This window comes from Theropithecus gelada, chromosome 1 (assembly GCF_003255815.1).
Source record: "Theropithecus gelada isolate Dixy chromosome 1, Tgel_1.0, whole genome shotgun sequence".
Lineage (NCBI taxonomy): Eukaryota > Metazoa > Chordata > Mammalia > Primates > Cercopithecidae > Theropithecus > Theropithecus gelada.
Window position 1 is genome coordinate 68,712,122 of NC_037668.1, and position 22,909 is coordinate 68,735,030.

The 22,909-nt window shown below is 50.2% G+C and overlaps 2 protein-coding genes across 4 annotated transcripts in view; one reads left to right on the plus strand and one right to left on the minus strand.

Moving 5' to 3' along the window:
• Positions 1-13,331, plus strand: part of CTPS1 (CTP synthase 1) — a 32,786-nt gene extending 19,455 nt beyond the window's left edge. The window contains exons 10-19 of one of the 2 annotated variants that reach the window (XM_025402441.1): positions 2,211-2,299; positions 3,359-3,453; positions 4,314-4,376; positions 7,244-7,287; positions 8,626-8,722; positions 9,434-9,489; positions 9,572-9,668; positions 10,226-10,370; positions 10,925-11,018; positions 12,427-13,329. In XM_025402441.1, coding sequence (XP_025258226.1) covers positions 2,211-2,299; positions 3,359-3,453; positions 4,314-4,376; positions 7,244-7,287; positions 8,626-8,722; positions 9,434-9,489; positions 9,572-9,668; positions 10,226-10,370; positions 10,925-11,009 — 771 coding nt within the window. In that variant the 3' untranslated portion in view covers positions 11,010-11,018; positions 12,427-13,329. Of the gene's footprint in view, positions 1-2,210; positions 2,300-3,358; positions 3,454-4,313; positions 4,377-7,243; positions 7,288-8,625; positions 8,723-9,433; positions 9,490-9,571; positions 9,669-10,225; positions 10,371-10,924; positions 11,019-12,426 lie in introns of both variants that reach the window. The other variant, XM_025402436.1, reaches the window with a different exon arrangement.
• A 3,563-nt stretch (positions 13,332-16,894) lies between these two features.
• SLFNL1 (schlafen like 1) lies at positions 16,895-22,485 on the minus strand. Of its 2 annotated transcripts, XM_025399747.1 has the most exons (7): positions 22,261-22,453; positions 21,583-21,654; positions 20,945-21,497; positions 19,839-19,844; positions 18,665-19,180; positions 18,264-18,407; positions 16,895-17,254 (listed from the first exon to the last, which is right to left on the minus strand). In XM_025399747.1, exons 3-7 carry the CDS (start codon positions 21,377-21,379, stop codon positions 17,132-17,134), a joined length of 1,224 nt encoding a protein of 407 aa, XP_025255532.1. In that variant the 5' UTR covers positions 21,380-21,497; positions 21,583-21,654; positions 22,261-22,453; the 3' UTR covers positions 16,895-17,131. The 2 variants fall into 2 exon arrangements, with proteins under 2 accessions (XP_025255532.1, XP_025255540.1); XM_025399755.1 differs by lacking the exon at positions 19,839-19,844 and having other exon boundaries at positions 18,665-19,006; positions 20,945-22,485.
• Between the last annotated feature and the right edge of the window lie 424 nt (positions 22,486-22,909).

A 22,909-nucleotide genomic window follows, 5' to 3' on the forward strand; every position in this document is an offset into this window, starting at 1 on the left:
CATTAGGGTTTGCTTTCTACTTCCCAGGTGTTTCTCAGCGTGAGAATTTAGTTTGCTTTGTGCTGCTGGACAGGTTCCTGCAGAATGACCTGTTGTACATGTTTTAAGAATTTAAATCCCATTATACAGGCCTGACTTCTTATTTGCTAGTTCTTTCCATCATTCATTTATTTTATTCACTTGGAGTTAGTCTGTGGCTGCCATGTGTTTGTTAGGTGGCAGAGGATGAGAGATGGATGAAAAGGCAACAGTCTCTGCCTTTAAGGAATATTGAGTCTCTTAGGTAGGAAGGAGCACATAGGAGAGGCTGAATCTGCCGTGGCAGACACATGAGGAAGGCAGACTTCCTTATGGAGGGACACCAGGTCGGGTTGGGTAGGATGGAGAAGGCTTGGAAGGGGCATTCCTGTTAGAATAGATAGAGCACGTCCAAGGGCTTGGAGATGTGGAGCCGTTGGAAACACTGTGGATGGAAATTGTGAATTGGAGGCTGTCTGGAGACAGGCTGGTGTGAGGGCCTGCCCACAGTTCCATGAACTGGGCCAAATCTGGGTCTTACCCTGAGGTTCAGGGAACTAACTGCAGGGTTTAGGTAGGAGAGAGTGTAAAAAAGTAGTGAACACCCTAATTTAAAAAGTGGGCACAAGATTTGAACAGACACTTCCAAAAAAAGGTGTAGGTGATATACACGAAAAGGTGCTCAACACCTCTAGTTGTCAGGGAAATCCATGCACATGAAGTCACGATGAGATCGTGACACATACCCACTAGAGCGGCTGAGTGTTAGAGAGGCTGTGGAGCTCTTACCTTGCTGCCGGGAGTGTAAAATGGCACCACCACACTAGAAAACAAGTTTCTTATCAAGGTAGACATGTGATCCAATAAGTCCATTCCCAGATACTCACTTGAGAGACTTGAAAATATGTCCACAAAAAAAGATTTTTATTCAGATGGACAAATTATTCATAATAGCTGAAATCTCAAAACAACCCAAATATTTATAGCCTGCCAATGGATAAATTTGTAATGGTTTATTTATATAGTAGAAAACGACTCAGCAATGAAAAGGAACAAACCAGGCTGAACACAGTGGCTCAAGCCCATAATCCCAACACTTTGGGAGGCTCTGCTGTGGGAGGATCGCCTAAGGCCTGTAGTTTGAGAGCAGCCTGGTCAACATAGCGAGACTTCCATCTCTGCCAAAAAAAAAAAAAAAGTTAAAAAAGAAAAGGAACAAACTACTGATAAACACAGCAACATGGATGTACTTCAAAAACACTAAGCAAAAGAAGCCAGACACAGAAGGTTATATACTATTTGGCTCCATTTATATGAGGTTCTGTAAGAGGCAAAATGAATCTGTGATGATAGAAATTAGATCTGAGGTTGTTTGGGGCAGGTGGTAGAGGGGAGACATTCTGGGAAGATGGTAACTTATGTTTTGTTTTGTTTTTGTTTGAGACGGAGTCTCGCTCTGTCACCCAGGCTGGAGTGCAGTGGCATGATCCCAGTTCACTGCAACCTCCGCCTTCCGGGTTCAAGCAGTTCTCCTGCCTCAGCCTCCTGGGTAGCTGGGACTACAGGTGCGCGCCACCACACCCAGCTATTTTTTTTTTTTTGTATTTTTAGTACAGATGGGGTTTCACCATGTTTGCCAGGCTAGTCTCAAACTCCTGACCTCAATGATCCACCCGCCTCGGCCTTCCAAAGTGCTGGGATTATAGGTGTGAGCCACCACGCCCAGCTCATTCTGTGTCTTGGTTGCGGTGGTGGTCACACCTTCATGTGTATGTTTGACAAAACTCTTCAAAGTATGCACTTAAAATGCTTGTATTTTATTGTATGTGAATTATGCTTCAATATGGTAGAAAGAAAAAGAAAAAACCCACAAAAGCTGGGCGGAAGATAGGCTGAGGAGAGTGTCATTGAACAGAAAGCCCTCTAGAGTCTGCTGCAGAGGCCAGATCCTGAACAGAGTAGAGTGCGGAGAGAGAGAGATTTGGGAATTTAATGATTTTGAAGGAAACTGTTGTATTTTAAAATCTCATATTTAAAAAAATTTCAAGTTATTAAATGTATTAAGGTGATCACTTTAAAGCCAGAATTAAGGAAGACAGAACTTTGATAAAATGATAATATTATTTAAAAATTAAGAAAGCACAGCTTCGAGTCACGAGCCTGCTTTTCTCCCCTGTCTGAACACTGTCCAGTACATAGATTCTATGGACTTGGAGCCCATCACCTCGCAGGAAGACCCCGTGCGCTACCACGAAGCTTGGCAGAAGCTCTGTAGTGCTCAGTGAGTAGAGTTCACTGCCCTGGGTTTCCGGGGTTCTTTTCGTTTGTTTTAATGACAAAGTCCTCTGTTTTCATGTGCTAATAGTAGGTAATTGACTTGTTAAAATATTTTTTAATTATTGGAAAGACTACCTGCTGTCTGATTTAATCCTTTAAAAATGCAGTGTGTCAATATCATTGGATCTGAAAAGCTGTTTTGATTTTGATACTGTTTGCCATATGCATCTATTGATGAGGCTTATTTAACGATTTTTCATCCAAAACATTTGATGAGTACCCATCAGTAGAATCTCATAAATTGTTTTGGCAGCTGTTATTTATAATAGTAAAAACAATAGCAAGAGTTTCTGGTTCACCAGAACAGTTGAATATTACGGAGGTGTACACCTTCTTCTGAGTGTCTTGGTCAGTATGGCACACAGAGCTGATGAAGAAAGGCCCCCTTCTTAGGGGAGCATTTTAAGCCAAGAGGTAAAATAAATTGTTTATATTAATATATGTATTTAAAATTATGGGCTGGGTGCAGTGGCTTATGCCTGTAATCCCAAAACTTTGGGAGGCCGAGGCGGGAGGATTGCTCAAGCCCAAGAGTTTAAGACCAGCCCAGACAACATAGGGAGACCCTGTTTCTACAACAAAAACAACAAAACCAGCTGGGTGTGTTGGCACATGCCTGTGGTCCCAGCTCCTTGGGAGATTGAAGCTGCAGTGAGCTGTGATACACCACTGCACTCCAGCCTGGGTAACAGTGTGAGACCCTGTCTCAAGAAAAAATAATTGTGGACAACTGAGTACCAAAGATAGTGCAGGGGCAGTATTGCAGTTATGTGTACTATCTTTTTCCCTTGCAATAAGCATGTTCTTATGTTACAAGAAAAGTCCATAGTTTTGTATGCAGTTTCTAAGTGCATAGTATTTACATACAATTCATTGTCCTAATAGCACAATGTATGGGGTTAATTCATGGCTTCAGTGTCTTGGTAATGGCCCCCTAGGTGGTTATTGCAAGCTGTGCTGGTAGAAAAGGGGAGTTGCCTTTGTGGTTTGTTCTTTTGTGCAGTGGAGTGCTGGTTCCAGGAGGATTTGGTGTTCGAGGAACCGAAGGAAAAATCCAAGCAATTGCCTGGGCTCGAAATCAGAAAAAGCCTTTTTTGGGTAAGGAGCTCTGCAGTGCAGTCTTCACTTAGAGTAGGAAAGAGTGGGGAACGGTGCCACATGGGAGCCGATGAACAAAGTGGGGGGTTACTGAAATGTGCTGTCTTTGTGGATAGGAGCCCAAGCAGAAGGCTTCATGTTTCTCTTTGGAGACAAATTCAGTCTTTTAAAATGGAAAGCTTATTTATGCTTACGAGCTTACATGTAGATGTTGTGGAATTTTGAGAGAATGAATTGTGAATTCCTGTCCATTTAATGAACCCAGCTGTTTGCAGCACACGTGATGTTGAGTTTTACATCCGCTCACTTGGCACAACAGCTGACTGTAATTGGACAAAATGATTTTGGATGCCTCCTGGTGCAGTACATTTTAGTAATTTTCAACTTGAACAACTGTAAATAAAAACTTAGAGAGGGTAAGAAAACTTGAATTTTAAAGTACTGAGGCTAGGCACGGTGGTTCACACCTGTAAACCCAACCCTTGTGGAGGCTGAGGCAGGAGGATTGCTGGATCTCAGAAATTCGAGGCTGTAGTGAGCCAGGATCGCTCCACTGCACTCCAGACTGGGCAACAGCAAGACCCTGTCTGGGAAAAAAAAAAAGTACTGAATAGAATATCACTTACTTCTAAAATCAGATGACTTTGCAAATCTAGAATTTTTATCTACTTTACATGCAGTTTTTGAAATCTAATACAAGTAAAATGTAGCAGCAGAGGGTACTTGTTCATAGCACGAAGTTACGAGTTTGCGATTATACTTCTCCGAATAATGGACACAAAGGCCATTGCAGAGACTGCTGGGAAAAGTAGGAGCTGCCTTTTCAATGGAGCTTTGTTTGTTTTCCCCCCGACTGGAAGGTGTGTGCTTAGGAATGCAGTTGGCAGTAGTTGAATTCTCAAGAAACGTGCTGGGATGGCGAGGTAAGTGTGCATCAAGACACTCATTCAATTCCCACTTGTGTATTTCTGGAGGATATGAGGCCTGTTGCTGCCTGGGTGATGAGGAACTTTGGAGAAGGGCAGGCCTGGGTTCCCAGCACCTCATGGTGTGCTGTAAGGGAGCTGCTTTGCCTCTTGAGGAACAGCATGGCCCCTCCACGCAGGAAGGAGGGAGCACAGCCAGACTCCCTACTTTGCCTTCTGCCCCTCTTCATGTTCTTGATATTCTGTCACTTTGATCACAGTGGCCACCATCCTGAAGCTGGTGCCTGGTGAGAAGTCGTCGTCCTAAGTGAGGCTTGGGCAGTTATTATGAGAACTTGGGCTCTGGAGGTATTGAACCTGGGCTCAGATTCCAACCTTATCACTTATGGATGATTTTAAGCAAATTACTTAGCCTTTATGGGTCTCTGTTTTTTCTGTAAAATGGGAGTAATAATGGTACGCACATCACATGATTAAGGGAGATAATGTATGTAAATAGTCTCTAGCAGTGCCTGGAAAATAGGGAAATGCTCAGATAATATCAGCTCTTTGCCTAGATGTGTATTACTACGTGACAGACCTCCCTAAAACTCAGTGGCTCCCAACAGCAGTGACTTCTCAACTCAGTATTCTATGGTTTGGCTCAGTGCATGGGCTTTGGCTGCACGTGGTGTAGTATCTGAGACCGCACACTCCTGCCTTCCTTTCAGCTGTGAGCTCAGCCCAGCAGGGACATCAGGATGCTCTCTCCACCTAGTGGCTCATCATTCATTAATCCAGCCCAAGCTTCCTCACACAGGGCGGGCAGCTGGCTTCCAAAATGACAGGCCTACTGTGCAGGCACTTACCAGGCCTGCTGATACCACATTGGCCAAAACAAGTCATGTGGCCAAGCCCCGACTCAGGGGGCAGGGGAACACACATGAGTGTGAAGACTGAGCATGCTGCATTGGGGCCACCCATGGACTAGTCCATCACAGCCCATTTATTCTCTGTAACCCACCCGACAAATACTAGATTTTCAGAAAGACCTTGTAAATTCTGTGGAAAATAAACAAAGTAACCTGAAGGAATGTAAAAGCAGTTTGACTTTATAAAGTACAAGTGACTCTGGTGGCCAGCATATGGTTTAGGGCTGGGTTTCATTCACCCTTTCCCTGAGAGGCTGCTTCACAGTGACCTGGGGGTGTGGCCCAGTTTGGTAGATGGCATGCCCTTGAGTGCTGGCTTCTGAGTCCTAGGAGGCACTGTCTTACCACCCGCCACCCCAGAGCTGCCTTTCTGGGCTCCCTGGATCCTTCACAGCCGCAGACCTCTGCCTCTCACTTAGGTTCCCAAATGGGTAGGTGCCTTGGTGATGAGCTTACACTTCAGTTGAGACTGGACCCTGGCCAGGAGAACAGTGCCCAGCATTCACATAGTAAAAGGAACTTGGTCCTTTGCCTTTTGGTCTTTAGTGGTTTTGCTTTGGTTAGATGGTAAGTTCAATGAAGAACAGAAAGGTTGAGTTGAAATCAGGTAATTTCTGACTGAGCTATTGAGTGAAACAGTTGAGTTGGGCATTGTATTAGCTGCTAAAGATGAAGTATTAGAAGAAATAGTACTTGTTCATCTTGGAGAGACAGAGTCTGAAACATTAAGACAATATAAAAACTTGGCCAGGCATAGTGGCTCAGGCCTGTAATCCCAGCACTTTGGGAGGCTGAGATGAGTTGATCACTTGAGGCCAGGTGTTCGAGACCAGCCTGGCCAACATGGAGAAACCCCATCTCTACTAAAAATACAAAAATAAACCAGGTGTGGTGGTGTGCACCTGTAGTCCCAGCTACTTGGGAGGCCAAGACATGAGAATCACTTGAATTCCGGAGGTGTAGGTTGCAGTGAGCCAAGATTGTGCCACTGTACTCCATCCTGGGTGACATAACGAGACTCTGTCTTAAAACACAAGCAAACAATATGAGAACTGTCACAGGCCGGGTGCGGTGGCTCATGCCTGTAATCCCAGCACTTTGGGAGGCCAAGGCAGGCAGATCACCTGAGGTCGGGAGTTCGAGACCAGCCTGACCAACACGGAGAAACCCCGTCTCTATTAAAAATACAAAATTAACTGAGCATGGTGGCGCATGCCTGTAATCCCAGCTACTCGGGACGCCGAGACAAGAGAATTGCTTGAACCCGGGAGGCAGAGGTTTCAGTAAGCTGAGATCACACCATTGCACTCCAGCCTGGGGAACAAGTGTGAAATTCTGTCTCAAAAAAAAAAAAAAAAAAAAAAAAACTGACATAAAGATGCAATATCTAATTAAAAATTACTAGGTTATGCCATTACTTTTAATTTCCCCATTTTGTACTGATTGACTTTCCAGAAAGAGTTATACTTAATGGAAAAAAAATCAACTGTGTGTGGGCTGAGCATTTTATGTATTAAAAATGCTATTTATTGCCGGTCTGGTGGCTTGCACCTGCAATCCCAGTACTTTGGGAGGCCAACACAGGAGGATTGCTTGAGCCCAGCTGTTTGAGACTAGCCTGGGCAATATAGCCTTTGTCTCTCCAAAACACGAAAAAACATTAGCTGGATGTGGTAGTGTGCCCCTGTAGTTTGACCTTCTTGGGAGGCTGAGGCCGGCGGATTGCATGAACCTGGGAGTTCAAGGCTGCAGTGAGCTCTGATGGCACCACTGCCCTCCAGCCTGGACAACAGTGAGATCTCGTATGGGGATGAGGTCAGGGGGATGCTTTCTTCAGTATTTATTATAATCAATGATCTTAAACTGAGGAGGGAAGTTGTGTTTAGAGCTTAGCAATGAAACTAGTAATCACTTTTGTTTGTAACTGTTTTCATAAGTATTTTGGTATTTCAGATGCCAATTCTACAGAGTTTGACCCTACGACCAGTCATCCCGTGGTGAGTCAAGTGTTTGAACCTCCACAGGGCTTAGAAGGGTGTGGAGGGGGCATTTATGAACGTGATTGATGATTAGAGACAGGATGTGAGACCGCTTGAGTCCATCCCAAAGAACCCTGAGATAGGAAAAAGTTTTCGTTTTCATTACGTAATTCCTCCCTAATCTTTCCAACTGACCACAGCAAGTTTTTAAGACAGATACCAGCCCGGGAAACTGGAGGGGAGTCCTGATTAAAATTATTCTCCATCCCTCCTCCCCTCAACTCCTAGAACACGGTGTAGATACTAATATGAGAGCCTGCATGTGTGCTTACTGTGTGCTAACTGCTGCTCTCACTGCTTTCATCTGTCTATTACATATTAATTCATGGGATCCCCAGCCACAGTCCTGGGAGAACTGCAGGGATGGAGCACTGGTTGGCTTAACCGTATCCAAAGCTCTTCCGGGCTGGCGTACCTTGCGTTGGATTTCATGCCGAAGGCCTATGGCATTCTCAGCCCGCTGTACTGTTACGCACATGGAGGAGGGATGATGCCTTTATTCACCTTTGAATTCTCAGACCAGGGTGACAGGGATGTAAAGGAAAGGGCACTTATTTACGTTTTTCAGCATTCAGCAAACGTGGATGCGTACTATGTGCTGGGACTGCCCTTGTCACCGAGGACACTGTGCTAAATGGACACTGTGCTAAATGAGATGGACAAGGTTCTTGATCTCATGGCACTTAGATAGCATCACTGTGTGTTTGTTGACCTGAAATTGAACTTTGCAGATACTAAGGCCTCAGGAGTGGACCAGCAGATATTTTGCAGCATGGGGCTTTGGGGTCGGGAAGAGCAGGGCACAGAGAGCCTGGAGGTCAGAAGGTGCCTGGGAACGCTGGGCTGAGAGGTGGACTGGGCCATCAGTGTATGGCCCACCCGGTCCTCAGATGCTTGCTAAGCTGCAGGGTGCTAACTCTGCATCACTTGCCTTTGAGCAGTCATCGGGCTAGCTGGGATGATGACAGACATGTTATGACACATCCAGTCTGTGTCTGTGCTACTGTATCAGTCTTTCTGAGGATGTGATGTTTACCGTCCACAGTGCTGGGGCGGGACTAGCCCGAGGAGGGGCTGCTGTGGTCCTGTCTGCAGATCAGGAGGACAGGCTGAAGGACAGAGCCTCCACCCAACCGAGGTTACAAATGCCAACTGGGAGGCATTTTCTCCTGTGACAAAACGTCTCATAAGGAAAGCCTGGAGAATTAGAGCCTTTGCCACCCACTCAGCCAGGGAGGTTTCTCTCTAGCGGAAGCAGAGTTCTGTAGTTGGTGTCTGTTTTCTGAACATCTCCAGGTCGTAGACATGCCAGAACACAACCCAGGGCAGATGGGCGGAACCATGAGGCTGGGCAAGAGGAGAACCCTGTTCCAGACCAAGAACTCAGTCATGAGTAAGAGCTGCCTCGCGCTGGCCCAGCCTTTGGCTCTGCGCGCCCAGGACTTGTCTTAGGGTGGTGCCGTGGCTTCGAGGAGCAGGCTGGCTTTTTTTTGTTTCGTTCTTGCTTTTGAAGTTCTTTCTTTCCTCTCTTATTCATACCCTTTTAGGATGCACTGTAATAGCCATAGAAGCAGTGTGGGTCTTAGAAACGCCACTGGCAGTGCAGTCAGACTCCTAGGCATGGGCGCCTCAACACAGTGAGGCAGTGAGGTTACATTCATCCTTATTGGTTACTTTCCTATTAAGACCAGCCATATAAATTGCTGATGTTTGGCAATTTTTGTCACACAAAAATGGCAATTTCATATGATTCAGCCTAAGTAGATTCTGTTCTAATAATGCCGTTTCATGCATCCTGATTTGCTTTCCAAGGCAGTTTTCTAGCAGCAGAGTGCCCATGCTTTGCACTCACGTGCTTGAAGGTGGTGGTGAGAGTCTTGTTTCTGTTATGGCTTTCTTTAGTGTTGTCAGAAAGAGTCAGAAGCCCAAGAATTAGTGTAAACTGTGCTGTTAAGAGCAGGTGACCTTAGCAGATTCATAGAAATAGCCCTCAAAAGACTTGGCTGTGTAGATGCTGAAAAGTAAAGTGGGAAGGAGGATGTCTTTGTGAACGCATCATCCTGTGAGATAAAGTTCTCTACATGCAGCCCGTTTGTTTTGCCAGGGAAACTCTATGGAGACGCAGACTACCTGGAAGAGAGGCACCGGCACCGATTTGAGGTGAGGATTCCAGCTTGCTCCTGGTACTCTGGAAAGACCGTGAGCTGAGAGACCAGCAGAATTATTGTTCATGCCTCAACAGGTGAATCCAGTCTGGAAAAAGTGTTTGGAAGAACAAGGCTTGAAGTTTGTTGGCCAAGATGTCGAAGGAGAGAGAATGGAAATTGTGGAGTTAGAAGGTGATTATTTGGGCAGTTTTATTTAATGGAAAACTTAGTAAAGTTTTCTTGGCATATGGGAAAATACAAAAATGTTATCTTGTTGATCCTGACCTAACAGAATTAGGAAGCAGCACTGTCTCATGAGGGAAGGGGTCTTGATAAACATGGGGTCTGGACCCTGGAAAGTTCTTTCTGGTACATGGCCTTACTCAGGGAACCATTTAACTTCTGGCCGCAGTTTCTCCTTCTCCAAAATGCTTGGAGTTGGTACTAAAGCCGCTTTAGCCCTCTCCTGAACCGCAAGACCTCAGTCTACAGAAGTCCCGGGAGCCAGGGTCTGGGATGGGACTCTGGACAGGAGGCCTTCAGCCAGGAGGGGACAGCACAAGCAGTGCTGGAGAAAGGGTGTCAGATCACTTATGCTTTGAGGTTACCTTTACCTAGATTGAAATGAGAAAGTCATTTTCAGATTATTTTAGGGCCTATGGAAACAGGAAACATTTAAGCAGATTTTGTTCTTTTGCACTTTGTGCATAACCTTCACAGTGAAGCTGTTTCTTTTGAGTCTGTTTCAGATCATCCCTTTTTTGTTGGTGTTCAGTACCACCCTGAGTTCCTGTCCAGACCTATCAAGCCCTCCCCACCATACTTTGGCCTCCTCCTGGCCTCTGTGGGGCGGCTCTCGCATTACCTCCAGAAAGGCTGCAGGCTCTCACCCAGGTAGGTGCACTCTTTGCTTCAGTAATCCATTCGTCTTCTCTTGTCCTCTAGGTGGTCGCTGATTCATTACAGCAAAATGTCACAGTCAGTCATAAAAAAAAAAGCCACAGGCGCCTGGGGTGAAAGTTTCCTCTCCTTTTCCGGAACTTTCTCACGGTGCTTCCCTGGCGTGTTGGTCAGGTCCCCTTTCTGCAGCATCTGAGCTCTGGTGGTACTGACCAGATCACACTTGGCGTAGGACCCTCTGGTCCATGTTAAGGGGAACTAGTTTTTCCCGGGAAGTAAGCCACAACCCGGGGAGGTTTATGTCCCATTGCCACCTTTATCCAGAACCAGTACTCAGAGTTGGTGGTAGGGTGTGTGACTGAATGTATATCTTTTGTAGCTAGAAGAAGGAAATCCTTTTGTAGTTTCATACTAAATATGTAGCAAACAGTCTTTCTAATTCCTGCCATGTGCAGACAAGTGTCCCTGTAGGAACTGTGGCTGTAAAAACAGGGACGTAAAGTGAGTTTTTGGTGGGAGATGATGCATAAACCATCTGAATTCTACAGGGACACCTACAGTGACAGAAGTGGAAGCAGCTCCCCTGACTCTGAAATCACCGAACTGAAGTTTCCATCAATAAATCATGACTGATCTTGTAGTGTAAGTGCTATTTTAAAGTTTTAGTTTTTTTAAAAAAATGGTGATGGCACATTGTGATTGCAAGAATATCGTGGAAGTTTAGGGCTGAAAATTTTTACCTGTCAGGAATGATAGTGGTGAGGTCTTGAATATAATCCATAGGTTGAGAGAGAAAAGAAAGAAAGGAGTGAGGTCAGTGCGGGTATCAAATGGGCAGTCCTTCCTTCACATTGCCGTGCACTCCCAGTCCTGCCCTGGGGATGACAGCTTGGGGAGCACGGTCACTGGGCAGTTGTCTCAATCCTGATTACTACATTCTGGTGCCAGTCTGACCAGTTCTGGGGCCGGGGGTGGGGAGGGTCTGAATTCTTAGGCCCTATTGTTTGACGTAGCTAAAAATTTGGAGATTTTGAAGGAAGAGACAGATATGACAGTGTGGCACTTGTAATTTCTGCAGAGCCTCAGGTTTTCATCAGGAAGTACTTTAAAACTGACACTGCTTAGAGAACAGTTTTTTGTTGATTGCTGCTTATTCTGGAATTCCTTCAAAGTTGGAACAATTGCCAAACAGACGTCAAATGTTTGCCTATTAAGTGACAAGACTTGTAGGTTCATAAAGTGCAGTAACTGTGGGCACCGTCACGAAACGTAAATGTCCTCTAGGATAACTGTGTGGACCGTGTTGGCAGAAGTACGCGTTCTGCTGGTGAGGTATCAAATGAGGAAGTGTCAGTTGGGAATCTGGGGTCTGGAAGGAGAACCAGGGGTATGGGTGTGGCCCCACCGCTCCTGCCCTAAGGCCTGGGCAGGGGGACCTCCCTGAATCCTGCACACAGTGTGTTCATCACCAGTGGGTCTCTGGTGCTGGGTCCGTGCCGGTCTGATCTGCTGATCACAGCTGTTTCCCTCCTGCCTTGGTTGGTTGACCCCTGTCCTGGGATAGCCTAAATAGGTGGTGGGTAGCATGAGAAGTTAGTGACAGGAGAGTCTGTGTGCTAGGTAAGCATTGAACACAGATGGACTCATGAACCCTCTGACCAGGGGGTTTGCTATAGGCTGTTTCACAGTCTAAGGAGCTGGTATAACAAGAATTGTTACCAGTAAAGGAGGCAGATATTTGGTCCGTTACATGGAATTCTGACTGCCTCGCAAGTGGAGAATTGCCCAGTAGTGACACTGTGATGAGGTGCTGTGGAGAAAAAATGCTTGCATTGGGTGGTTGTAGAAGTCGATGTGTGAGGTCTTGAAAATGTGATTCTGTAGGAATTATAAATGTAGTGTCTAATTATTCCTATTAGGCTCCTTCTACTGCTCTGCCATGAAAAACAGGCTTCGTTTCCCATGGCAGCTGACTAGAAATTCTAACTTTTCTACTTTAATGTACATCATATAATTCCCACTTTTTTTTTTTTTTTTTTCTTTTAAACAGGGATGATTCTTCAGGAGACCCTTCAGACTTGGGTAGAGTTTACAGCTCTGACTTTACACTCGGCTTTGGACACTTTCTTTAAATTATGTTTTTATTAAGATTATTTTATTATGCGGAAAGGTATTTGGGAAACTTGTCACTTGCATGTCCCATCATGTGTACTGGCTCCTCCGTGGTGTCTGCCTGTCACGTGACACTCTCCTTGCAGTTCTTGAGTTGCGGCAGACATCGGGATGGGAACTGATGGTGGGTGGGGCTGCAGAGTGCTCCATCGGTCACCTGGTTTCTCAACTACCTCGCGTCATTGCAGATGCTAGCGCGTTGCCTGTCGCTTTCCCCTGGATGCCTAGACCGTTATAAAGTGTGCCACATGGACTTACTGAGCATGGAGAGAGGATTTTAGCTAGGATTTAAACACTTGGTGCTGGGAACCTCAGGGTGTTGCTTGCCACTAAGCCATGAAACCAGAGACAAAATCTCTATACTGCCCTGAGTTGGGGGGATTCTCAGTGCCAACTGTGGCTGGTCCTCGTCATCCAAAGGGACGGTCAGTTTGGTGTCACATGAAACACCAAGATGTCTGTCTCTGAAGCGTGATTTTAAAATCCCCATGCCTGTGGCTGCGCTTCCTGTTGCTAGGGCTGGGAAACACTCCTTGCATCAAGGGGTCGCTTACAGAACAGAGTCTTTTGGGGAAACTTCCTCTAAAACCCTCTCATATATAGACAGCTTTGACTGGAGGGTACGTTTTTCTTCCAGGATGGTGTTACTGCAGTTGAAAGGGCAATATGAAGTTATTTTCTTCATGTGACCTAACGATAGGCACAGCTATGTGCTCCTATATTCTGGCCAGACTCAATGTGTACTCTAACTTAAGAAATAAATAAATAATGCAGAACAAGAGACGTGCTTTGCTTCTCATTCTGTTTATGTCATTGGCCAGATGGGAAGCGTCTGAGCACGGTGCTGGTGTGCCTGTGTGCGGTCACCTGAATTGTCAGTGCCGGGTGCTCCTGCAGGTGAGCAGCCTTGAGTCAGCAGACGACCTGAGAATTTGTTTAAAAACTAAGAAATGAGGCTTGCTTTTTAATAGGAACCAGAATTTTTCATAAAGCTTCAAATACGGGTTCTCAGCATGTAGAGCGAGATGAAAAGGTGCATGGGTGCTGTTTATACTGCTTCATGACTGAGAAAGGGGAGGGATAAGCATGGTTTAGGAAGGTGGTCGTCTCCTCTGCCAGGCACTGGATGTGGGTACCCCATATACACAGCCAGTGAGCCGCGGGCCAGACTGTCTTCACCAGCAGAACTGCTTGTTATGGTACTTTGAATGAGGCTGATCGAGCATAATTCTAACCTCTTCTCCCACCTGGTGGTACCAGGAGATACTCTTCATTTTAAATTTTATTTATTTTTTGAGTCAGGGTCTCACTCTGTTGCCCAGGCTGGAGTGCAGTGGCACAAGCACGGCTTGCTGCAGACCTCCTGGGCTCTTAAGATCCTCCCGCCTCAGCCTCCCAAGTAGCTGGGACTACAGGTTCACGTCACCATGCCCTATATATAATTAAATTTTTTATATATAGAGAGAGAGACAGGGTCTCGCTGTGTTGGCCAGGCTGGTCTTGAACTCCTGGCCTCAGGGCGATCCTCACACAGTGCAGGGATTACAGACATGAGCCACCGCACCTGGTCAGTAGCCTTTTTTTTTTTTTTTTTGAGATGGAGTCTCGCACTGTTGCCTGGGCTGGAGTTCAGTGGCGTGATCTCGGCTCACTGCAAGCTCCACCTCCCAGGTTCAAGTGATTCTACTTGCCTCAGCCTCCCAAGTAACTGGGATTACAGTTGCCTGCCACTATGCCCGTCTAATTTTTTTGTATTTTTAGTAGAGATGGGGTTTCACTATGTTGGCCAGGCTGGTCTCGAACTCCTGTCGTGATCTGCTTGTCTCGGCCTCCCAAAGTGCTGGGATTACAGGTGTGAGCCACCGCATCTGGCCCTTTTTTTTAAAAAAACATTCCCCAAACTGAGGGTCTAACATGCCGATTGGTGACGTCATGGCTCCCCACAATGGTTGGGTGTGCGGGTGGCGTGAAAAAGCCTCCCAGTAATTATGTTCCTGCCCCTACGTTTAAGATCACTTTGATCAGTTGTCAAGTGCTGGCCACAGATGTAAGGTTTCTGAGAAAAGAGATCCCAAATGACTCTCCAGGGCTTGCAAAGCCCAAGCAGCCCTGCCAGCCTGCCTGTGGCAGACAGGATAGGGCTGAAGCTGGATTTACAGGAGGGCAGCCTATGCCCAGTGTTTACTGACCCGTCCCCGGAGGCTTCTCCCTGGTGGGGAGGAAAGCTGGTCACATTCCTCATTCCTTTCTTTTTTTTTTTTTTTTTGAGATGGAGTCTCGCTCTGTCGCCCAGGCTGGATTGCAGTGGCCCGATCTCGGCTCACTGCAAGCTCCGCCTCCCGGGTTCACGCCATTCTCCTGCCTCAGCCTCCGGAGTAGCTGGGACTACAGGCGCCCGCCACCACGCCCAGCTAGTTTTTTTTTTGTATCTTTTAGTAGAGACGGGGTTTCATCGTGTTAGCCAGGATGGTCTCGATCGCCTGACCTTGTGATCCACCCGTCTCGGCCTCCCAAAGTGCTGGGATTACAGGCTTGAGCCACCGCTCCCGGCTCATTCCTTTCTTAATGTGACCTAACAATAGGCACAGCTATGCGTAACTTCCCTTCAGTAACTTCCTTCAGTCCAGGGGGTCTGGGCAGGTTCTTAGCAGTCCGGAGCAGCTGGGCTGAAGCCTGACTTCACCCTTCCTTTGTAGTAATCTGCTGTTTTCCCCCCAAAAACATTTCTAAGGATTGTGGTGCCTGGACTAGTGTTTAGCAATGGTACCGGGACTGTGGAAGGTGCTCAGAAACGCCAGTCCTCCACCTTCTTGAGTAACACATTTGTATAGTTTTCAAGCAGCCTTGGTGACCTTGGGGCAGCTTGGGGGGTGAGCAGCAGGAGTCTGGGAACCTGCCACAGTATAGGTGTCCGTGATCACACTGGTCCCTAGAACCAGCATGAATGGCAGCTGAGGCAGGGGTTGTGTGCTCTTTGCTAAGTGGGAAAACCAGGTCTCAGAGCAGTTGTGATGGCCCAGGAGATGTCACCTGGCTGGTGAGCGGAGGGGCTGGGGGTTCCAAAGTTCTCATCCGTATCTGCTCTGTGGATATGGCCAGGGGTCTCAAGTTTTAGGAGATAACTGACGTGTGTTCTATGGAACACCGGTCCTGTGAAATGCCCTGTTCAACACGGTTTGGTGATTTTCTGGTGGCTCAGACCCCAAATTTAGGAGTATCCTTAATTGTCTCACCAGCAGGTATTTATTGGGTGTCTACCACATGCCAGCCGTACCCAAACCCCTGTCCCCCAGAGCAGCTATTTAGTGGGGGAAACACCAAATACAAGCTACAGAGTGTGGCAGTTCATAGATGGAGACCAAGGGTGGAAGTGAGCAGGGGAGTGGCAGTGCTGGGAGCTGGTGTCTTTAAAATAGGATGGGTGGGAAATTAAGCATGGACTTGAAGGTGGAGTCAAAGGAAACAGGCTAGCGCAGAGGCCCGAGGCCCGAGGCAGGAGTGCAAATGAAACAAGTTGGTGGGCGTGGCTGAAGTGGCTTGCACAAGGGGCGGAAGACATTGAGGTGGGGTGGGCTAGGTCGTGGAGAACCATGCAGGCCATCGTTTGGGCTTTGCTCTTGAAGTGGAGATTTTGGAGGGCTGTGGGCACAGGCGCAGCATGAGTGTGATCAAACGCTTTACAGCCTCTGGCTCGGCTGGTGGAGACAGCAGGAGAAACCAGAGGCAGGAAGCCGCAGGAGTCGTCTGGTTTTGTTTGTTTTAAGCGAATGGTCTTCCTGGACCAGAGGGGTCTTGGAAAGGAACTGAAACCCTTAGTGTGAGGTGCTGCCCTGTGCCACAGCTGGCATAGACACAGGGCACTGGCCTGATGGTGACAAAATGCCCCTGCCCCCGGCCATTGTCACTGTCTCATAGATGAAGAAACAAGCACAGAGGCATAGCACTTTGCCCCACGGTCCCTGGTCTTTAAGACACAGCTGGACTGGAGTGTGAGGCTGGGCTCCCTGCCTTTCTGGTCTGTTCTCTGCCTCCTGGACAGAGGTGGGCTGGGCCTGGGACTCATGACCCTGCAGCATCTGACCGGCTGACCCAGTGTCCTAGAAAGAACCATTCTTGTCCCAGGTGCATGTAATTTATTAACGGAGCTTTGACAATCACAAGTTCCAGCAAGTCAGGGGTGGGGGCTGCAGGGTGGCCTCTTGCCCTGTAACCACAGTCACCAAATATGCCTCGCCATCTGTGAGGGGCTTTCCTGGAACGACAGATTCCCTTCTGGCACTGTCCAGCCAGCTGGAGTCACAGGCCTCAGCCTGGGCCAAATGAGCGTTTTAGGGAGAGGCACAATCCACGTTCTTTCTAAAAGAAAGGTCATTTGGGGACAGGCCTGAGAGCAATTTCTTGGCTACACAGACTGGGGGCTGTCAGGGTTGAAGCCACATGGGCTCCTGTGTCATGTTGAAGGAGCCCCTGTCCGCCTCTCAGCAGCCTGCATGGGCTTTACTGGGTCGGCCTTAGGCTCAAACAGGAAATTCCTGGGTCTCAGGTGGAGAGCGCCGCGCCATCCTGCCTGTTCTCCAGGGCCCTCACAGGACACAGCAGGTGCAGGACATAGGCCCGTGCTGCTGCAGCTGCTGCTGGAGCTGCTCCTTCTCCATCGTCAGCACCTTCACCCTCTCTTCCAGCTTGCCCAGCTCCACCAGCCACCTCTGAGGGGACATGGGAAAAGCATGTGGCCAAGCCCACCTGGTCTTGGGCCTGTCCATCCTCCCCTCCACCTGAGGCCGAACTGAGGGAGGAAGGGAAAGCCCGGGAGCCTGGGAGCTTTCTCAGCTAGGGGGAAAGTCAGGCCCCTTGGCCTGCTGCCACCTTCAACCAGGAAGGTTGAAAGCTGCCGGCTGCCAACCCTGGAAGGGAGCCTCCTGCATGCTGGGCAGGCCATGTCCCTCCTCACTGTTGGCCCTCTTGTCCTCCATTCTCCGTTTCCCTCTTGAAAAAGCTCTTCCTTGGGACTGTGTCCTGCCCCCTCCACCCCTTTAGGGCCTCCCCTAAAATGCAGTGTATAGTCCTTGGGGTTTTCTGGTGATGGCTCAACCTTCTAATCTCCCTGCTGTCTCAGCCACTCACGATCGAGTGCGTTAACTGCCCAAGTAGAGGGTGAGGGGTTTCAGGCACCTCTGAAAAGGGGATACTGCATAGATTTTTTTTTTTTTTTTTTTTGAGGTGTCTTGCTCTGTCGCTCACGCTGGAGTGCAGTGGTGTAATCTCGGCTCACTGCAATCTCTGCCCCCGGGATTCGATCGATTCTCCAGACTCAGCCTCCCGAGTATTTGGGACTACAGTTGCCTGCCACCATGCCCAGCTAAGTTTTATATTTTTAGTACAGACGAGGTTTCATCATATTGGCCAGGCTGGTCTCGAACTCCTGACCTTGTGATCTGTTCGCCTTGTCCTCCCAAAGTGCTGGGATTACAGGCGTGAGCCACTGAGCCCAGCCACTGCATAGATATTTAAAAAGAGAGGGCCTGGGCCTCTTCCCACCAGCTGCCTACCGAGTGGAATACGGAATGTGGTGTGATTTTAATCCAACCCCTTGGGTTAAACGGGGTGATGCAGGGCCCAGGGAACCATGGTGGCTTGCCCTGGGCTGCTCTGTGTGACTGAAGGGGCCTGGGGTCAGCTTCGCCCCACCCCACCCACTGGCCTCAGCTTCCGTACCTGCCTGCACCACTCCTGGATGGCGCTGGCGGACAACGGGCCCTGGATGCTCCCGTCGCGCCGCAGAAACACCTCCCCCTGGTCTGTCTGGTAGAGTTGCGGCTGGCTCTGGGCCTTGGGGGTGTGCACGGTGAGGCGGATCACCTTGGGAGGGGCAACAGCAGCTCTGGAGGCGCCACCCTTCACAGTCGGCAGCCCTCATCCTGCCAGGCCGCTCAGCATTGCTCACTGATTCCTTAGGGCAGGCCGGCAGGGCTGGCACAAGGGCCATTACCAGCCTCTTCTCCTGTGGCCCCCAGTCCCGTCCCTGCCCCAGCACTGCCTGGCAGGAGCGCAGGCCATCGTCTTATTGAGTGATGACAGATGACAGGCCTGGAGGCCCTCCTGTCCTGCAGGCTCACCTTGAGGGGGACACTGGTCTCCGAGGTGCTGATCACAGGGACGAAGGTCAGAGTGTAGGCATCGGGAAAGACCTGAGGCTTGAAGCCCTGCAGGATGGAGTCCACCAGCAGGCGTGCACGGTCCTCGTCACGGTGGCTGCAGCGGATGCCCCGCACCAGGCCGCTGTCCTCCACTCCCACGAGCAGGCTGCCGCCCTCGCTGTTGAGGAAGGCGCACACATAGCGCCGCACGTGGTGCTTGAAGGCCAGGCTCAGGTACTCGCCGCTGCCCCGCTTGAACTCCATGTTGCGGGTCTCGCTGCCCAGGAAGGCACCCTGGAAGAGCTGGTCCTTGCCCACGATCTCGTGGTGCACAATGGCACTGTCGGAGCACACGCCACTGGGCCGGCCCTGGCAGCTCTGCAGCTGCCAGGCCTGGGGCCTATCAGGCAGCGTGTGTGTAGGCCAGGCGGGCAGCGGGACGCCAGAGCCTGGGCTGGGGCCGGGGCTCAGGCCACTGTCCTCCTCCTCCTCCTCCTAGGGTGGGAGTCAAGAATGAGTGTATGAGTGTAAGGGTCAAGCCAGAAAATGGGAGCCCTGACCTTGAGAAGGACTGCAAGAACCCCCCATCCGGCCCCTGCTTCGGCCTGACTCTCATGGGCATCCTGATGCCCTTCACCAGGCTGAGGGGCCTGGTTCTGCCCACCCTCCTGCAGCCGAGGCAGGAAACCCTGCTGGATTGAGGGTTCCTGTCAGCGCTCCTTTCCCTGCCGAGCTGGGCCCTTCCCAGGTGAGCTGTGGGATGCCTGGTGGGGAAGAAGAGATTTCTGCTTCCCAGGGCTGGGCGCTGGGACACGTGTGGGCCCATTTTTTCTTACTTGGGTTGCAGACAGGCCCCTGAGGCCCAGAGCCAGATCATTCCAGCAGGTATCTCAGCACCCTGTGACAGAGCTGCAGGACCCTGAATGGAGAGGGACTTCCAGGTACCCACCCACTTCCTGATTTCAAACCTTTGCCCACTACTTTCTGGGCTATTGACAAGTCCACCCTAATCTCCACTTCCTTCTGCGCCTCCGGAATCACCTTTCGTGGTTTGGGCTCTGCTCGAGGGCTCGGTGTGAGCCGCCTTGGGGCCACTTCCTAGTCTGGGCCTCCCCAGCCAGCCCCTCTCTGACCTCCCTGCTTCCAGGCTCACCCTTTCCTGTCAACCTTCCTTAGTGACGCTAACTTCAAGGCAGATTGTTACTCCTCACAATCCTTTCATGAGCATGGGCTGGGGTGAGGAGACCAGGGCACCTCCCTACCAGCCCTGCAGCTCCCCAGAGAAGTTGAATTGATCAGTCTTAGAAACAGGATAAACGTCATACAAATGTGAAATTGAGTTGAAATGTAAGCCACAGAGCCTTTTAGTTCTGCAACAGTTTAAACACCATCATTTTCACACCAAAAGAAAAAGAAACCAAAATCACCTGTCTCGTGGAGTGACCTACCCTAACGTCCCATGTCCCACCCAGTAAAGCCAGTGGTTCAGCCTTGCCTTGGATAGTCTTGGTGACCTGGCCCCTACCCTATCTTCTGGCCCAACTTCCTTCCTTAGCACCCCCTGCAGCCTTTAGTGGGAGCCAGGGCCATCAAATGGTTTGCCCTTCTGCAGACACCACAGTCCCTCTAAGCCCCCAGGTTCCTCTGCATATTCTGTGTCCCTGGCCTGGAATGTCCTCCCCCACAAGTTCCTGTCCAACGCCCTAAGTCCCAGCCTGGATTTCACTTCCCCTGTGAATCTGTCCCCAGAGAGCAGGGCAAACCTTCCTGTGTCCTCTCACAGCTCTGAGCGCAGCCACCTTGCAGCTCTGTGGGTGGCTGTCCGGCTCTGGCCACAGATGCAGGGCTCCTTGGGGCCTGGGTGGGCCTCTCATCCCTGCCTTAACTCCTGGCACAGAGGGGGTGTTCATGATTGTTAATTGAACAAATGAGTTGGGCCAAGGGGAAAATTAGGGCCCCTGTGTCTTCTAGGGTCTCCCAGGCCCAGAGGCTGGAATGTAAAAGGACCCAAGGAGGAGGCCCCCTCGTGGCCTTTCTTCACACAAGCATCAAGCTTGAGGCAAACTCAGTGTCTTTTCCAGAGAAAGCTGGCAGTACCAGTGACAAGCCATGGTCATTTGAGTAGCAGCCCCCAAGTTTGCAGATTTGTCCCTGCTTCCCCAGAGACACCCCTCCGTCCCCACTCTGCAGGCCACTCCCACCCACAGTCTCTCCCTTGGGGTGAGGCTTTGGAGCTTGCTTGGGAAAAGTCCCACTTACCTCTCTGTGGCTGAAGGGCCCTTGGGCCTCACTCAATAGCAGCTCCTTCCCACGGGCTGCCAGCTCCTTGAGGATTAGGTGCTCCTCCAGGGCCGTCTGCAGGCGCCAGGGGAGGGAGGCGAGGGTGTCCCTGCGGACAGTCACCTGCACCAGTGCATAGGCCTTCCGCGGCCGCCTCACCACCTCGATGTGCTCCCGCGCCACCGGCATCTCCAGCCGCTCCAGGGTGTCTCGCAGCAGGCAGGCGAGCACCGGCACTGAGAACTGGGGGTTCAGATGGCCCACATAGAGAGTGTGCGCCGAGGGAGCCTCCTCGAGGTCAGAGTACTCGGTCAGGGACTGCTCTGTGGGGAGCTCCGGCAGGGACTCCTCACCCCAGGACTCCGTGAAGGGCTCTGACACCTGTGTTTGCACCGATCTCTTCATGGGGTTCATGGGAAGGCTCTCCCTGGGAAGGGGTTCCAGGATTCCTCACTGCTGGCTGCTTCTCCCAGGGTCTGTGTTTTCAGTGTGGCTTAAGGGCTCCCAGAGGACTCAGGGAGTGTCCCGGCTCCTGGGAGGCACACAGATTGGCAGAGGCTGGGCAGGGCCAGAGAGAGGGAGGGCAGAGGGCAAGCAGGAAAGGGCCTGCCACCCACCTGAGGCCTAGGATGGGAAAGCGGAGTCAGATGGACTGAGCAAGACACAGGGCCTGTGGGAAGACAGGGGATCTGCCCAAAGAGTGGCAGAAGGGACCGGCACTCAGGTCTCTGAGAGCTCCACGATTTCAGTGGCCCCAGGGGTCCTGTCTTCCTTCCCCAACCCACTGGCTAGGGGCCTCCTAGGTACCCTCAGGGTTTCCTGCCTACCGGAAAGTCACTCCTGCCTCCAGGCAAGAGAGAAACCCTTTAAAAAGGGCCTCCTGGAGAAGAGGCCTTAACCCAGGACTCTAAGGACTGGCTGGTGGCCCCACTGCAGCTTCTCTGCCTGCTCCAAAACCCAATGTGAGACCATCGGGGGCTCTGAAACTAGGCAGCGCTGGGGCAGAGGCTTTTAGAGCAGACGATCTCATGCTTTTTGGCACACTGATGAAAGCTATGGCCTCTCAGAAAAATGGCCTTTACATATAAACATTTAACTTAAGGGGGCTCCTAGACCGTAAGAACTCCTAGTCTAGAATGAGTCCTCCATTTTTGGTCCAGAGAGCAGAGGTCAAGAGGAGCAGAACGAGGGTTAGAGTTGGGGCCCTGGCGCTCCCCACCCCAAGTCCAGGGAGCCTCTGTCCTGAGCTGTGCACATATGTGCACACACCAGCCCCTCTACTGCTCCCCACACACCCAGCCTGCATCTTCTCAGATGGAATCCTTGAGGCTGTCGGCCTGGCGGCATTCAGGTCAAACAGGAAGAGGAGGAGAGGAGAGGCCTATGACCTTCATGTCCTGGTGGCTCCTGTGGGAGCATGGGAGGTGCCTGCCCTGAGCTCCCATAGCCCCCCGACCCCGGCCGGTAGCTCTCAGGGCACTTGGAGGCCTGGCACAGGGACAGCCAGAACCAGGCTTATAGGAAGTGGGCGGGGCCTGCACAGCTACCTTTGTGATCTCATGAGGCTCAACAATGCCTTCTTGGCCAGCCACAGGCAGGCTGGGTGTGGGAAATCCAACAGGAAAACTCAGCTCCCTGTGGGCCCCGCCACACACTGGAAGCAGACCCAGTGGCCCACCCACCATGCAGTTTGGCTGTGGGACTCCCTTCCCCTGACAGCTTCCAGAATTCGAGAGCTGAAGACACTTCCCCCGCTCTGTGATGTCTCTGCAGGCCCCAGTTCCCATGCAGGTCATCTGTTGCCACCTCTTTCAGCGCTGCTGCCTAAAGCCTCCACCTCCCTCTTCAGTCACCAATCCTAGGCTCTACTGAGTGCCGACAGGGCCCTGCTGCTCCCAAGATGGAGCAGGAGGCACATGGTGGGCTCCAGGGCTCCCCCTGAGG

Bases quoted from the DNA above. Each gene is read 5' to 3' on its own strand.
- SLFNL1 (XM_025399747.1), bottom strand. From the start codon at position 21,379: ATGAACCCCATGAAGAGATCGGTGCAAACACAGGTGTCAGAGCCCTTC. The intron at 18,408-18,664 runs GTGAGCCTGCAG...GCCCCTCCCAAG, and splicing joins AGACCAGTGTCCCCCTCAAG to GTGATCCGCCTCACCGTGCA. The intron at 17,255-18,263 runs GTACGGAAGCTG...ATGTCCCCTCAG, and splicing joins TCCAGGAGTGGTGCAGGCAG to AGGTGGCTGGTGGAGCTGGG.